Source organism: Chelonia mydas, chromosome 1, assembly GCF_015237465.2.
Source record: "Chelonia mydas isolate rCheMyd1 chromosome 1, rCheMyd1.pri.v2, whole genome shotgun sequence".
Classification (NCBI taxonomy): Eukaryota; Metazoa; Chordata; order Testudines; family Cheloniidae; genus Chelonia; species Chelonia mydas.
Genome location: NC_057849.1, coordinates 40,289,091 through 40,306,419, shown reverse-complemented (window position 1 = coordinate 40,306,419; position 17,329 = coordinate 40,289,091). Strand labels below are relative to the sequence as shown.

At 40.2% G+C, this 17,329-nt stretch overlaps 1 protein-coding gene across 6 annotated transcripts in view; it reads right to left on the bottom strand.

Moving 5' to 3' along the window:
• Positions 1-2,176: 2,176 nt before the first annotated feature.
• IFT88 (intraflagellar transport 88) overlaps positions 2,177-17,329 on the bottom strand; it is a 77,671-nt gene continuing 62,518 nt past the window's right edge. For 2 of the 6 annotated variants that reach the window (XM_037890872.2, XM_037890866.2), the window contains exons 23-25: positions 16,785-16,845; positions 3,810-3,908; positions 2,177-2,503 (exon numbers count right to left, since the gene is read on the bottom strand). In XM_037890872.2, the coding sequence (XP_037746800.1) occupies positions 2,382-2,503; positions 3,810-3,908; positions 16,785-16,845 (282 nt within the window). In that variant the 3' untranslated portion in view covers positions 2,177-2,381. The remainder of the gene's footprint in view (positions 2,504-3,809; positions 3,909-16,784; positions 16,846-17,329) is intronic. The other 4 variants (XM_037890884.2, XM_043530524.1, XM_043530534.1 and 1 more) reach the window with 3 other exon arrangements.

The following is a 17,329-nucleotide window of genomic DNA, read 5'->3' as shown; positions in this document are numbered from 1 at the left end:
GAACAGGGGTTTAAAAGAGAACTGGATAAATTCATGGAGGTTAAGTCCATTAATGGCTATTAGACAGGATGGGTAAGGAATGGTGTCCCTAGCCTCTGTTTGTCAGAGGGTGGAGATGGATGGCAGGAGAGAGATCACTTGATCATTACTTGTTAGGTTCACTACCTCTGGGGCACCTGGGATTGGCCACTGTCGGTAGACAGGATACTGGGTTGGATGGACCTTTGGTCTGACCCAATATGGCCGTTCTTATGTTAAGCAGTGGGCCTTCTTGGTGACAGTGGTTTGTTTGTATGTGCTAAAGGATAGGTAGAGCTGTGGGACATCTGCACACTTCGGGAAATTTCAGATGTAGATCCAAATGTCACTCAGGACCATGACTATTAAAGACCCAATCATCTTTATGCAATCAAAATTCGCATTGAATTCTCTTGTAACTTTGCAGCTAATGGAAGTTTTGCCTGAGTGTGGAGATCTGTCACTGTACCTAGCTCTTTCACCCTATTCATTAATAAAAGAGCTCATGTTTCAAGAGGGCGAACAATAAGGTGCATCGATGTCTAATATGCACTAGTGTTGTTTGACTTCAATGGGCTTTGGATGGGGCCCACAATAGCAGCTGCATTGCATGCCCAGTTTTCTACATCATGAGAGGGACAGAGAAATGCAAAATTTTGACCTGACCATTGTGTAATGGCTCCACGTATGAGCAAGGTGTCAGAGTCGCTGCTGCAGTGCATGCCCTAGGGAAGACTTCCAATCCCTTCTGATGCTGCAGGTCCAGGACTGCAGGAATTGCTGATGGAGGTAGCTGAGGCCTGAGTTACCTCCTTTGTCATGTCCTAAAGTTCAAAATTTTGAAACAGGTTTATATTTAATGAAAACTGTTATGGCTGGATGGAACCCATATGGGGCAGGTAGGCTCAGCTCGTCCACAGCTAACTATTTTGAGGATCTCTGGACCCTAATGCCTGGCCATGCAGCTGTCTCTGATGTAGGGTTCTACCCCAAAGACTTCTCCAATAGGTGATTCTTCAGCCCAGGGTTGATGATGTCAAGTGATCTGATTCCACCTCTTGGGTTTGGGAGCTGGTTCAAATGCCTGGTTGATTTGTGGTTAATACAAATCCGTCACTTGTGGTTATCAATGTCAAATAATTAAGGCTACGTTTATGGCATGGAAGTCATGGATTCTGTGACTCCAGAGACTTCCCTGACATTCTCTGCTTCAACCCCAGGGGCTGCAGGACTCCGGAGCCAACAGCCAGTGGGGCCCTGGCAGGGTTCCAGCAACAGGTGACAGCAGTGACAAACGACAGGGAGCCCCTGCAAAGTTCCAGTGACAGATGACAGACTCCTGAGGGGCCCTCCTCAGGGTTCCAGTGACAGGCGACAGCCTTGTGTGGAGGTAGGGCAACGCCTTGGGTGAGCGGCTGGGGTATCCCGTTTTCTCTTTGGGAAATATGGTCACCCTGTCAATATCTTCATATCAGACTTGCTCAGTTCACAAGTAAAATGATGTTTTTTCTGTCAGTTCTGCACACTCAACCTGGGATCTGAAAATCAAGCTCAGTTCTCAATAACTACGATTCTGCAACTGAAATCTAGTTACAAATTCTGTTGATTCTAGCACATGCTAGAATAATATCCAGCGCACTCTGTCCACACCCTGGGCTAACAGGAGTAAAATGACAAAAATATGATACTTTGCTTTTAAACACCCAAGGAGCTGACTTCTTGAGTGAGGAGGTAGGTGCCAATTTTGAAGTCTGAGTTTAGCTACATTTTGGCTCAGATTCAGCAAATCATTTAAGCCTGATCTTAAGTATGTGCTTATGTCTCATTCAATTAAGCATTTGCTTATGTGCTTTGCTGAATTGCGCCTTGAAGATGACAGTGTAATGTGTGACACTGTTAAAGTAAATCAGTTCATATTGATTATTAAAGTAAATTCTGCTCTCTCATTAGGCCTGTGAAATTTCCATCCTTCTTGCATGATCTTTGAGGTATTTGGGGTTGAAAGATTCTATAAAAATGTACAGCCACTGAAGAGACATCTATGCTTGATACTGTTACAATGTGTAATATCTGTGCAAACAAAAGCTTTCTAAATTTGCTACAATTCACAACCAGTTTGTTAGAAAAGTGCCTGAGCACTGCTTGTATGCACGATCAAAACAAAAAACTCATTTTTTTTACTGTTTTTATTGATTATAATAGAAACTCTTGACTCCAAATTCACAATTTTATATGTACATTACCATAAATACAACATGAATTTTTCCTCAAACATTTTATCAGTTTCTAATATAAAATTATTATTTCTGAATATTTTTCTGCTAAAACTTTCAAAATACATAAATGTTATCCTGTACTGTACATTATTCTGGAAGCAAATCCTCTCCTAACTCTTCATCAGCAAACTCATCTTCATCCATTCTTTTTCTTGCTGCAGTTTTTGGTCTCTCTGTTTGTGGTCCAAGTGGATCTACATAGGAAGCATCTAGGATTCAAAAGAAAAAACAGTTGAAACGATAAGTTTATGGAGACTGTATGATGGGATAACAAGATTTTGGCAATTAATTGATCTTTAACTATTCATGGTAAATCAGCCCAATGGCCTGTGATGGGATGTTAGATGGGGTGGGAACTGAGTTACTACAGAGAATTCTTTCCTGGGTATCTGGCTGGTGAATCTTGCCCACATGCCCAGGGTTCAGCTGATCACCATATCTGGGGTCGGGAAAGAATTTTCCTCCAGGGCAGATTGGAAGAGGCCCTGGGGTTTTTTCGCCTTCCTCTGTAGCATGGGGCACAGGTCACTTGCTGGAGGATTCTCTGCACCTTGAAGTCTTTAAACCATGATTTGAGGACTTCAATAGCTCAGACATAGGTGAGAGATTTATTGCAGGAGTGGGTGGGTGAGATTCTGTGGCCTGCATTGTGCAGGAGGTCAGACTAGATGACCATAATGGTCCCTTCTGACCTTAATATCTATGAGTCTATGAGCTTGTATCAATCACACGAGACTAAAATCAAGAATTATGTGGAGCATGCTATAGCTGTGCAAGATGCTTTACAGGACAAGAGTGACACTGATTTTGTGCCCTGAAGAATTTACCGCATTGGGATTTACTAGCTCAAACCATTATGCCCACGTGCAGTCTCATTGAAGTCAATGAGATTCTGCATGGGTGTAAGAGTATATGCAGGTTTGGGGGTCTACATTACCCCATTACAGAACAGGAGGAGATAACACAGAGAGGAGGAAGAGAACAATAGCGGTCATGCAGATGTTCTGGTGGCTAGAGTTTCTTTTTCAAAATTATTTCTATTGCTTTATTACAGGTATATAGTTAATATGCAAGACTTAGAGAAATAGGTTTTAGGAAGGGGCTTGGCAGAGGAGGAATGGTGGATGGGTTCAGTAAGAGAATTCCAGGCATTAATGAATTTCAATGGGATTTAGGTGCCTATCTCCCTTAGGCTCTTTTGAAAAGCTCCCCTTAATAAAATAAGAATGTGTGATTGTAAAAGTACAAAAACCGGTAGAGGACTGCAGTGAGCAGATTCGGTAGTTGAAATCACTTTTTGAAATGGATATGTCCCTTTGACAACATACAAGCATAAGTTAATGATTTAATGGTAGATCTGGGAACAAAGAAGCTATAACTATTTTTCCATCCATGTTTCATGATGAAAATTCTTCCACACTTTGTGCAATTCAATATGATTTTTAGCAATTATTTTTCTCATTCCCTTTGTCTCGGCAAGATGGGGCAACTCAGAAGGTACCACAGTCCACTTGCCTATTTCTTTATTACTGCTGCTTTCATAGGGCTCATTTGTTCCAGGCAGAGCCCTCAGCTTGGCACTTAGTCGTTCCCCTTTAGCACTACCGCCACTATCTGGAAAAAAAAATTAGAAACACCACAATAAAACACTGTCGCATACTTCATGAAAGCAAGCTAAGCAACTGACATTGGACTAATTTGCATGAAATAAGTTTTTTATATCTTACGCCATTATTTTCCTGAGGGCCACCATATTGAATTTTAATACAGATTTCTAAAAATATGACCTCTGTGATCTGTGTAACAAAATACACAGTGCCACTCATGCTGTGGGATAATTAAACTTTTATTTTATGTCTTTTTAGCTTCAAATTCTAACATCTTAAAGCATCTATTAAAATTAAGGAAAAGTAATATTTGAGGGTTGAAATAGATTAAAACATGCGATTCCTACAAACGATGCCTGTTTTACAATGCATACACACATTTCAGACATGTATCTATATATTGGTGTGATCCACCTGTCAGACTATCAGTCTTAAATCCAGAACACTTACTTTGCCTTTCATTGGAAACGCCTGTGTGGCACTGCTATTAGCATGGCAGTCAGGCACAGTTCATGCATACAGCACATCTTGGCTCTGCATCTTGCTGTAAACATTCTATTCACAGCTCAGCTTGCAATGGGCCCCCTGGAATGCGACTGTTCTGATGGCTGCCTAGTATCCAGACACTGTCAGATTAACATTCTAGTGCCACAGCAGTATTCCAGACCCTCTAAACGGTAGATTCACAGGGCAGCCTTGAATCTTTTTCACGGTTTATCGGAAGCTTTCAATTTTGTCTGCTGGAACAATTTGAGATTCAATATTTTGCTTCTAGGGGAAAATGCCCCTTGTTTTGGATTGGTGTATTTGCAGAGCAGCTTATGCCATGCAGCCAAACATAAGTATACTGCTTTGCAACATGCAACAATGCTGTTATTAGAAATGTTTCCAGCTGAAAGGGAACAGGCAACGGGGATGAAGTCAGGAGTTGGCTACAAATTATAATTCCCATATTTATTACATATGTTCTGTTCATAAATTGTTATAATTTTTACAAATGTATTCTTCCCCAAGGAAGACAAATAGTTATTTTACTCTAATATGACTGCTGAGTGCAGCATGCTCAGCCATTCACAGCCCTGCAGGAGGACATTGCCTCTGCTCCAAGGAACATATAATCTAAGTCAGACAGAGAAAATATAGTTTTGGGTATAGGGTGAGGAGAAGGGTTTATTATTTATCTATCTTTGGTGGATTATTATCGAAAGGCTTCATGGATGAAATGTGTTTTAAGGAGGGATTTGAATAAACAGAAATCAGTTGGGAGAGAAGGGGCCTAATCCAAAGCTCAGTGAAGTCTCTTACTAATTACATCATGCTTTGGACAAGACTCAGGGGCCAGGAAGTGAGTAGCAAGCTAGAAGAAGTATGGAAGAAGGTGTGGAGATGAGAATCGGAGGAGGATTAAAAAGGGTCTGCAGGGAGAACTAAGAGAGAAGGTAGGATCTGTGCACCTAGGTGTTACAACAATACAAATAATAAATAATAATAATGCCGTAGGACTCTGAAGACAGTAAGTTTGCACTTGATGAAAGTGACAGGAAAGGAAGGGATATGAAGAGGGGAATCACATGGCTGGGACTGCAGAGAGGAAGACTACTAATGGTAGCAATTGTATAAATTTAATAGGTTCGTTTCAGAGAGGAGGAGGTTGCTGAAACCAAGATAAAGAAAATCAAGGTAGCATGTGAAGGGGTTCTGACAGTTAGAAAGGAAGCACGTAATTTAGAGATATTGCAAAGAAGCAGCAGCAGGGTTTGACATAAACAGAAAAGCAGGAGAAGAGCTGAACATAAACCAGAAATGCAGACAGACTATAAATAAACTGAAGACCTGAAGAAGAGCTCTGTGTCCCTCAAAAACTTGTCTCTTTCACCAGCAGAAGTTGGTCCAATGAAATATTACCCCATACACCTTGTCCCTCTCATAAATAAACCATCCACTGTACTTTAGCACCCTAAATTGAGCAATTTTAACTATGAGGCCTCTTGGACTGAATCCTAAGGTCCTTATGTAGCTTTTACTTAGTCCTTACTCAGGCAAAATTATCATGACATTAAGTGAATGGGACATGTGACAGAGTAGCTGTGGATTTCCCTATTTTTTTTATTCAAACACAAGAAACCACTTCTTTCTGACAAAACAAAAACTAGCAGACTGAAAAAAAAATGAAGGTTTTCTGAAGTGAAATACAACATGCAGTATGTGATTTGCTTTGTCTGCATATTTACTCCTTACACATAAAACAGCACCCATTGTACAAAATGAAAAGCTTTCAATTCTCAAAGCAAAATACAGGACTATAAAAAGAGTTCATTCTACTAACTGGCGAGACCTACCACTCTTTTGTATCTGCCTTTAAATACCGATACACTTTTACCAAGTTATTTGCCTTTTCAACACCTAGCCCATTACCAAGTTTCAACCAAACCAATCTGAATTTGCTAAAGACATGCTCTGTTGATGCTGAGCTGGCTGGACAGAAGTGGAGGTCTGTTAATAATGGATATAATTCTGAAATCAACTGTCCTGTCTTCCATAGCTTTACTTCCATAACTAAGATGCTCACCTTCCAGACCAACAACCTCCCAATTAGCAATGACTCCACCCATTCTTCTTCCCCTCTGGGCTTCTAGACATTTTTTCCCCTTTTGTTTCTTAATAGGCATAAAAAGACCCATTCTTGTGTTTTCATCACTTCCCTTTTAACTATTTAGAATAAAGCTTTCACTCACAGATTGAAATTAGAGCTTGATTTAAAAACTTTCAAATGAATGTTATATTTATATAAATACTTTAGAGTGACGCACAAGTTCAGAAAAGGAACGCTTTCCAAAAACTCTGCTGGGTTGGGTTTTTTTTCCTGGAAAAAACTGAGTAAGCATCTGAGGATTTAGACCTCTATGCTAATGGGGTGCATATCCAAGAGCAAAACATTAAATCTTCCCCCCCCAAAAAACCAAACCCACAAGATGGAATAAGCCTGGCTGCAAAACCCGTAGAACACTTTTTTTTGTATCTTCTGTACAAGCAGTACAACACAAAATAACAGTGTTCACCTCTCATTGATTTTTTTCAGTCTGAAAACCATCATATTTAGTGAACTACCAGAGTCAAACCAACCAACAAACCAATCCTATAAGTTTCTGCTCAAGCAAAACTCCCATATCTTTGGGGTTTATGAACAGAGATTGAAAGGAAAAGCCGCTCCTACTTATCACGAGGGGAATCTTTGCTTTTGGGAGGTGTTAAACCCTAGCAAGGGATGCATGACTTGGCCATCACTGGGTAGTAATTAATAAGCTTGCTGACTGAGAGCTTTATAATATGATTGTAAGTAGTGAAAACTTCTGTCATAAAATTTTACATTTTGCAGTTCTCTTTGCATATAAATCTTTTATATATTTTTTTACTCTCTCTAAATGTGTAATTTGGCCAACTACATGGAACTTAATTTTGCAATGGAGACTGTAGGACTCCACACTGGACAGAAGAATTTCAAAGGAGGAGCTGGCTTTTAAATCATTTTAGCACAAATGTGCATACTTTACAGAGGTGAGATTTCTCGTCTGTAGTCAACAGAAAATCTGGTTTGCTTTAATATGCATTCCACACTTGTGGGTTTTGGAAATAACACCAAATTTCACCAAAAATGACCACTGATTGTCTGCCTGTCTAGCCAAGGAAAAAAGGAAACAGCTGTAAAATTAAATAAAAATGTGTTATTAAAAATGCATCACCCTTGATTAAAGAATAATTTACACAGACCTTTTAACACTTCTGAGAAAGGTCTGCACCTATTTTCAGGGAAAAGACAGCTGCCAAAATGGGAGGAAAGACAGAGATCAGGCAAAGAAAGAGTCCAAAGAAACCAAAAGCAGGACAAGTTCACAAACCTATTATAACCACTGGGTTGACAGAAGGCATGTATAAAGAAATAAAAATATAAGATAATATGAAGACAAAGGATGACAATGAAAACTCTATGGAAGCAAGGAATTTCTGTAGAGGTTTTATCTGCTACTGTACAGATTCTGAGTTATAATAATAACAGTGTAATTGTTGGAAAGACTAAACAAGCACTTGCAGTAAAGATCCACTGCAAACATTTCTCAGACTGCAAATAAGTTCTACCTACCGTATTCTAGGAACAGTACAAATAGTAAGAAGAGCAATTTTATCATTTACTTTTAAAATAATAAAAGTTACTGCCCATAATGAAAACAATATTCTATGCAGTCACAAATTTTAGTCAATTAACTTTATTTATTTAACAATGGCACATATAGTGAAGAGTTGAACTAGCTCTTTGTGTCAGTGACTAACTTCCAGTGAAAGTAAAGTGACTTTAATCTGCAAAGGAGCAATTTATCATTCTCTATTAAAAAGCCATTAGTATATCATCACTGTAATTAGTCGAGCAGGGCCATTCACACTGTATTGATTTTTGGTCCATCCAAAATGCCAATAGACCAATACAATATTAATTGAAGGAATGTTTTTCTTTGGTTTAAAGAACCAAAAAATAAAAAACCTCTAAAAGAATTTGAGTACAAAAAGCAGGTTAAGATATTTTATAAATTTGATTTAAAAATTATATTTAATCATGAAAAGCAAGTAAACTTGGAATTATGGCTACCACTCTCAATCTCCCTTACTTCTCCTCTCAATCTGTGCGCATAATGGTTAATCGGATTTATACATGCATAGAGATGGATAATACACTCCGAATCCTGGGATTTATTACTGCGCATAAAATCCTGTGCCAATCCTCCTGGGGTTTCCTAGCACAAATGGTCACACAAAAGAAAATAAAGAATTAACCTCTCATCTGCTGGTAGCTGCTAGGCTACTGACAGACTATTTGTCATTTTCAAGTGTGAGGCTAACTCTAGAGGAAAGGTCAACAAAAAATCAGAGGTTGTTATGGAAAAACCAATGCACCAATTACATTCACAGCAAAATAGATTTGGTGACCATTTATTCAATACACAGACAAAGTACATTCCCCTGTGAAAGCACTAGCACATCTTACCAATTTTTTAAATTAACATTTGATTGACATGACTAGTCTGTTAAATATGACATCAGAGATTTCACTTGAGTTCATAAAATCACTAGAAAAGACAAGTCATGGACGTTGTAATCATGCTCACTCAGTAATATCGTAACACCCTGTTAAATAGAGAGATCTGATGACTGTATTCCTATATGTCGCTCTACACAAGAGCTCACTGTTGTAATGATTGCTTTGTTTTTTATATTTACATGGCATGCATTTGTAAACCTGTTAAAACTTCCTAAATAAACAAAGCATTAAAATAAATAAATCATATATGCTTTTATCTGACCTTTGCAATACACAAAACAAGGTGGGTTAAGGGTAGAGTGGCAGCCTTAACTCTGATTTTCCTATATGCAGTATTGTTGTAACTGTGTTGGTCACAGGATATTAGCGAGACAAGGTGGGTGAGTTAATATCTTTTACTGAACCAACTTCTTTGGTGAGAGAAACAAGCTTTTGAGCTTACACAGAAGAAGAGCTCTGTGTAAGTCTGAAAGCTTGTCTCTCTCTCTCTCTCCAACAGAAGTTGATTCAATAAAGATATTACCTAAAACACCTTGTTTCTCTGCTTTTCCTAGCTACTTATGTCATACGCTTAATGTAAAATTTAGCGTAATTACATATTATGCATAAATGTGCACACTTATTAATGGTTCACTCATATACTTTCAACTGCACTTTAAAAGCTACTGTTGATTATTGTACATACAGATGGTGCAGACTGCTAGAAGGGAAAATTAAACTAAAAAGAATGAACATAAAAAACAAATCCACTGGTAATTTTTATGTGGAAGAATGTATACGTAGTTCTACTTTGGAATACTTAAAGGTTTTGGCACTGCTATCTCCAGCTGAAAAGGTTCTAATTTCTCTGCAAATGTTTTTGTACTTCTTAGTCGGCAGATTAGTTACATGTGTAACACCAACAGACCCCGGTTGTCGGCGGGCGGGGTACATACTTCCCCTAACTGAAGAAGTGTGTCCCGAGCTTCAGAGACTTCCTCGTTGAAATCCTGGATGAGCTCCCACTTGTTACACCAACAGACCCTGGTTGTCGGCGGGCGGGATCGAACCCGGGATCTCTGGAGCTTAGTCCATGAGCCTCTACCACAGGGGTGGGCAAACTTTTTGGCTCAAGGGCCCCATCGGGGAATAGAAATTGTATGGTGGGCCATGAATGCTCACAAAATTAGGGTTCGGGTACGGGAGCGGGAGAGGGCTCTGGTTGGGGGTTCGGGCTCTGGGGTGGGGCTGGTGATGATGAATTTGGGGTGTAGGAGGGTGCTCTGGGCTGGGACCGAGGGGCTCAGAGGGCAGGAGGGGGATCAGGGCTGGGGCAGGGAGTTAGGGCATGGGGAGAAGCTCAGGGGTGCAGGCTCCGAGTGGCGCTTACCTCAAGTGGTTCCCGGAAGCAGCAGCATGTCCCTTTTCTGGCTCCTACGCAGAGGCACGGCCAGGCGGCTCTGCACACTGCCCCATCCGCAGGCACCACCCCTGAAGCTCTCATTGGAGCGCTGGAGGGGGCCATCAGAGCACGTAGGAACCAGAGCGGGGCCATGCCACAGCTTCTGGGCGCTGCGTGGTGCGGTCCCCGACCCAGTACCCTGGCTGGAGCGGGGCCGAGCCATGTGGTGCCGCCTGTGATCCAGCGCCCCGGCTGGAGCAGCTCCAGACCCAGCACCCCAGTCAGAGCAGCCCCCAACCCAGCGCTCCAGCCAGAGCGCCGGAGCAGGGGCGAGCTGTGTGGTGTGGCTCCTGACCGAGCACACTGGCTGGAGCAGGAACGACCCATGTGGTCTGGCCCCCGACCCAGCGCCCCAGCCATAGCTCTACCACATGAACTAAAAGCCAACTGTCTATTAGCTAAGGCTGTAGAGCAGACTCTGGTCTCAGTGCCACTAGATGGGACAGAACACCACACCCAGGAGGTGTGTGGGTTACACATGTACACCACATCAGTCAAATTATACAGATTTACAGCTGGTATTTCTAAGAAAACTTTCAGTGGTCATAAGTTAGAGAGATGGGAAGAACAATTATAACACAAGCAATTCCTCCAATATCACAGAATACATTAATTCTATTTTTAGTACTATTTTACACAATGTATATCAGGCACAGAACATGCATGAAATACTTTCTTTTCCCAGGATATTAAGAGTGAAATCATTTAGTTAGATCTAAGTCACCTTAAAAAATTCAAGTGTCTTAAATAAAGTGCATAATGGGCTAAAGTTCTTAACAGAGAATCAGGATGCTTCACAAACCCAAAATATGTTTAAATGCCTCTCACTATGTCCTTCACACTTTGAATGATGGTGGTGGTGATGGTGGTGGGGGTCCATGGAGAAAAGGGAGCTTGGTTTGGTTTGACCAAAACCCATGAATTCAGCACTCTGCCCAGCTAATGCAAAGTCTTGTATCTAAAATTCTGCTTAAGTGTAAACCATTTCTAGCATGGAAGTTAAACTAACCCATAGGGTGTGCTAATACACAGAAAACATGTTCAGTTTATTCCAGTGTGAGGATCTGGAGTTAATGGAGCATGAAGGGGAAAATAGTCCAGTCCCCCCTGGAAGCCAACTGAAAATGCAACTGATTGTGAAGCTCTTGCCTTAAGATAGTGAGAAGACTTTCTGCAAATCTCTTGCCTTACAGTGCAGACCTGAACTGCAATGCCTATTGCCCTTCATACTCTAAAATCCATGTGTCCCTTTGTTACACAAGGAGCTTCCTGTAGGCTCTACTAAGTGTATACAAATATGAAGAGCCAACCCTATTCCACTCTCTGAGGTAACTGTAGGAGGGATGGAGAGGGCAAAGAAACTCAGATTTTCCTTGTGGAGTTTCCTTCACTTTTTTCCCTGTTGGGGTCTGAGGAGTCAAGGAGAAGGCAAGCAGTGCAGCCTTTCAATCCCATGGATTCTGGAGATGGATGAGAGAAGGGGACTAACCCACTTGCAGACAACTTGCTCACTCTAAACTGCCTCTCTGGGCCACTATCTCCTCTTTGTATTTTTTTTATTACAGAAAAGCATTGTAAGGTGAGGAACCAATATCATCTCATCCCATCCCGTCACCCAAAAAAAAAAAAAAAAAAAATTCAAAATGCAAATCTGAGGCTTGCCGAGGAAAGATATGTTTTCTACATATGTTAGGAGAACCCCAAAGTGGTCAAATTTTGGATGTTCATTTTAGCTATAATCTTTGAAATTGGGTCTGAATTTGAAAAATCTTTCAAGCTCTTTTGGGTCTGAATCCCCTTTTTTGGGATTCAAGGGATTCAGACCCAGACTCTGTTTTTCTGGTCTCCCCTTTTTGTACTCTATCTGCCATATATATGCAGACAAGAGTTGAATTCTTAGGATTATGCTGTAATGTTTCTCCTGCATCTTCTGTATGGTTTTATTTCTTAAAAGTAGTATATTATTTTTAAGTTTTATGGGCAAATCTAGCCCACTTAATCCTCCCACTAGTCTCCCCTCTGCATGTGTTTTCAGTGTCACTGTCCAAAACAAGGGACTATTATTGGTTCTACTATAAGAACGCAGACAGTTCTGTCACAGATTCTGGGACCTCCATGACTTCTTCTGGGGCAGAGCTGGAGCAGCTGTCAGCCCCAGGGTTGTAGCCAGCCCTGGGGCACTAGCCCCCGGAACGGCGGCCAGCCTAGGGGCTTGCCAGAGCAGTGGCTGGTGTTGGGTCAGCAGGCTGGAGCAGCAGTGGGGCTGGAGCAGCTGCAAGCCCCAGAAGTGCTCTGTTTGTCCCCCTACAGGGTATTTTAGTAAAAGTCAGGGATGGGTTGCGGGATTCCGTGAATTTTTGTTTATTGCCCGCGACCTGTGCCTGACTTTTAATAAAAATACTTGTGACAGAATCTTAACCTTAACAATAAGTAAGTAGATATGGATAAAACATTTGAAAAAGTCTATGAAAACTAATAAAGAAACATAGGCATGTTTGGCTGCAAGAAAGTAAAGTTAAAAATTATAAAAAATAGTATGTAAAAACAATCTCTTGTACTCAGCAGACAAGAACTGAGTTCAGGATTCCACATTTTTCCTGGATCAGCTAATGATATTAAATCTCTAAAATAGTTCAGAAAAATGATCCCCACTGGTCTTTGCAAAGAAACTGAAGAAATAATCCCCAAATTTGTGTATTTAATTTTTTTTAGCAATAAACATATCAAAAAATCTTGAATAAAGTAACCCACATTTATGTTATTTGTGTGACTCAGGCAGACTGCGTACATAGAATTTTTAAACTGTGAAACATAGACTTGCAATCCTGTTAAGCTACGCCAAGCACAGAAAAAATGAGTATTTAGGGCTTCTGGTCCCACTGGATCTTACTGCAAGTTTGTAAATGGGAGCTATACTACAATACACCTTATGTCTATTGCCTCTTTTGTGCCAACTTCTTCACTGATAGTGCTTCCCAGGGCTAGCATACCCAGTTATCAATTGGTGGTGCCTTTGACTGCTTCTGAAAAGTTTAAGTAGTACATCTTGCCTCAACTTTTAATTGGGAGCCCCAGCAAAAATACCTTCAGGCTCAGTACAGAGCCTCCTTTGTAATACTGCTTATTTGTTGAGCTGTTTCAAAAACTGTTTGATCTTTGGTCAGTTGCACCAAATTTGCATAAATGAGCATCCTTAGAACCTTTTCCTACAAAGATTTGTTCCCAAAGCATAAACTCTCTTCAGTCTCTCAGGAGTTAAATACAATAACTGCACAACTTTGCACAAAAATCAAAATCAATATGGAAGAGTGCACAGCTATAGCTCAACTCAGACCCCATTGCTCTTATGAGATTTGATCTCTTACATTAGTGTTCCAAGGGTCCATACGTTTCTCTACATGTGGTCTATGGCCGACGTATGAATCTGTGGAATTGAAAAAACTCAGTGCCTTAGAATTACTAGAGCTTGTGGCAGAAGCTCCTAATGAGTTCAACTGTCTTTCCATTTTCCACATATATTTTTTGTCCTTAAGAGAACTATTGGCAAAATGCTAGCTCAGGGTCTTTAATGCTGTCTTAACTTCTCAGCTAGAATCTTTCTTATTTCCCCTATTAGCTGTCCTCTTGCATTTATATCCTTATTTATTAAGCTACCAAACATCCCTTTCTCTCTCAGTTAATGTTCCATTCTTTCACTAACAAGGGTACATACGATGACAGAATGTAGCAGTGAAAGAGGCCCTTTGCAACACTTACATGGATATCAGGGCCATTGTTTTGCACAGGTCTGAATCCCTTGGTCTGACCCAAATGCTGCCCTCCATTTCTACCTAAACAAGCATGGGGTCCACAAGTCATCCTGCATGGCTACTTTGTAACCAGACCATAGGTGCAGAGGACTTTGTCTGGGCCCAACCCACTATAGTGAATTTCTTCCTTAGAGTTTATAAGTAAGGCCCTACCAAATTCATGGGCCATTCTGGTAAATTTCACAATCACAGGATTTAAAAAATCTGAACTCTCTCGGTGTTGTAACCATGGGGTCCCGACCCAAAAGGGGGTTGTGTAGGGTGGCTGCATGGATACTGTAGAGGGGACGTTTTATTGCCACCCTTACTTCTGTGCTGCTGCTGGTGGCAGCACTGTCTTCAGAGCTGGACCTCCAGACAGCAGCTGTGCAGCTTCCTGCAGCCCGGGGAGGTTCCTGGAGGTGGGTCTGCCCTGGTCCCAGGAGCGAACCATGCAGGGAAAGAGGAAGTTCCATCCCTCCCCAGCTCAACCTTCACCCACCCGTAAGGCTGGCCCTGCCCCCCGCATACCATGCCACCCTCACTTCTGTGCTGCTGCTGGTGGTGGCGCTGCCTTCAGAACTGGGTGCTTGTCAGCAGCCGTCACTCTGCACTCTCCAGCCACCCAGCTCTGAAGGCAGCAAAGAAGTAAGGGTGGCAATATCGCAAGCCCCCTACAACAGATTTCACAGGGGAGAGCAGATTTCATGATCCATGACGTGTTTTTCACAGCCATGAATTTGGTAGGCCCTATTCATAAGGATCATGAATCTTCAAGACTCATATAGGTGACAAGAACCCAAAAATCAGTTATCAGAAAATGAGGCAATCTGAAATGATATTATTGTATGTTTTCTAAATATAACAGTTTTCTATAACTTCAGATTTAATTAATGTGAATAAATGTTTAGGTGACAGTACAGGTGTGTGTGATAAAGCAGACTAAAACATCCCATACATAAACATGTGGCGGTCATATCTATGCAATAAATTGCAGAACTATGTATTGTTTATCATGAACTTTTGACTGCCTGACCTGCACTTTGCTCACTAATCTATCTGTGTAGGATTTATTCTACTATTTCAAATCCCTGAGCAGATTCAAAAAAACTGTCCCAGAAATGTTTTCTTTTCTTCCTCTTTTCCCTCCCACCATGAGAAATTTCCCCTTAAAATTATCTTGGCCTGAGGCCCAAAACGGCAATATTCAATCCCCGACAAGTGATGGGGATTCTATATAAAAATATATAAAAATGTAATTAATATATATAAAAATATAATTAATATAAAAATGTAATTAATTCAAAGTCTATCTTGTAGGATGGCAGAGCTGAAAATGGGGGCTTCATACCATTACAAAATAGAAATATAACCCTTTTCCTAAGGCACCCCAGGACTCCGTTCTAGCCCCATAAGATCCTAAAATAGGAGACTTAATAGAAATGTTTAAGTACTGAAAAGCTATTTTGGGCTATGTTGGTGGTTTTCATGGCTCTCTCTGAGCCTTATACAGTTGGATAAGTGGTAATTAAGACATCTGGCTTCGCAGGTGGAAGGATAAGAAAAATAGTCCAATTTTTATTAAAAAACAAAAACTTCCTGAACCATTCCACACATTGGTTTTCTGTAACAGGAAGTGTAAGCAGAATGTAAGACAGGTGGTATGAAGCTTTTCCAAGCACATATTTGGTACCTGCATAAGTCACCCATGGCTTTGCCATTCACGAGTAATGTGATGTGCCCATCCACACACGCACAGTGGCATTCACTTTTGTGTGTCATCAGTCCAAAATGTCTTTTTTATAGCATCTATGAAAATCCCCCTGTATTTCCTACTTTATGGCACTATGCTAAATTTCTCTTGGGCCACTTACACATTATAGTGATCACCTTTGTTTATAAAATCCTCTTATCCCTGCTAGATTTTTGAAAAGCTGATTTTCTGTTGCATCTGCATCTATTGGATTTGACATCTGTAAATCAAAATGGTTATGCTGAATTGTAAATCTGTCTGAATTTGTCCCAGTGTTGTTAATTGTTATCACACTCCTCCTCCAGAGAACCAGTTCCAAGTTTTAGGATTTGAGGAAGTGTCTGCAAGTCATTGCAAAAATCTCCCCAATTAAAAACAATTCACAGAAGCATTTTACAAACCTGTTCTTATAGCTGTTTTTTCCTCTTTCTCAGGGCACTTGGCAATGACTCTTTAAAATAAGTGTTGTTCATCCAAAATTTAACATTCAAAGAGTGTTCAGTTAAACTATTATAAACAGGTCACAGATGTATTTTTAGGAAAACTGTGAGACCTGTATGTGCTATATAAACCCTAAAACAAAACAAAAAAGCTACTGTATTAGTGGAGATTTTACAGAGCAAAGATTAATATTCACAATACTAGGACCAAAGGAGCTAAAAAATGTAAGAGAAGTTTGCAAAATAATATTTATGTATTACTCAATATGTACTTGTATAAATATAAAAGGGTTTACAACTCTAAGAAAAACTCTTCTTTTAGAACTTTGACAACTCCAACACTTAAGCAAAGTTGTTATTCCAAGTACTTACCCCCGCTACCACTCCCTTCTCTGCGGCTACGCGCACTGCCATCTCTGCCAGATTTAACACGCTAGAACAACAGTGAAATAAGTTTGAAGGAACAAACACAAAAACCCTATTTAGCATAATTATATTAGATAGAATTGCTGAAGCTCAAAATTCAATTTACTGCTATAAACAGTAGAGAACACTAAATTGGACTTAAATTCCAGTAATATTGTATTGTGCAACTAAAATCTTATTTCTTCAGTACAAAAAGTTGCATTTAATATCAGTGTTAAATACAATGTTTACACAGAACTAATGAAGTTCAAACAAAAAAATTCAATAAAATCTGTTCTTTCAGATAACATTTATATAAGAATAAAAATATCTTACATGAAGTTTTGATTAGTACAGCTGAAAAAATTCTCAAGGTATCCCCCTCTACATAAGTTCAAAGTAGTATTTGCCTACTAACATCTTGTAAATTCAAGAAGTGTTTTATTATTGTAAAGATTCAAGTGGGGAGGAAGAAAATTTAGAAAGAGAAATATTTACCCCACAGGTCTTAC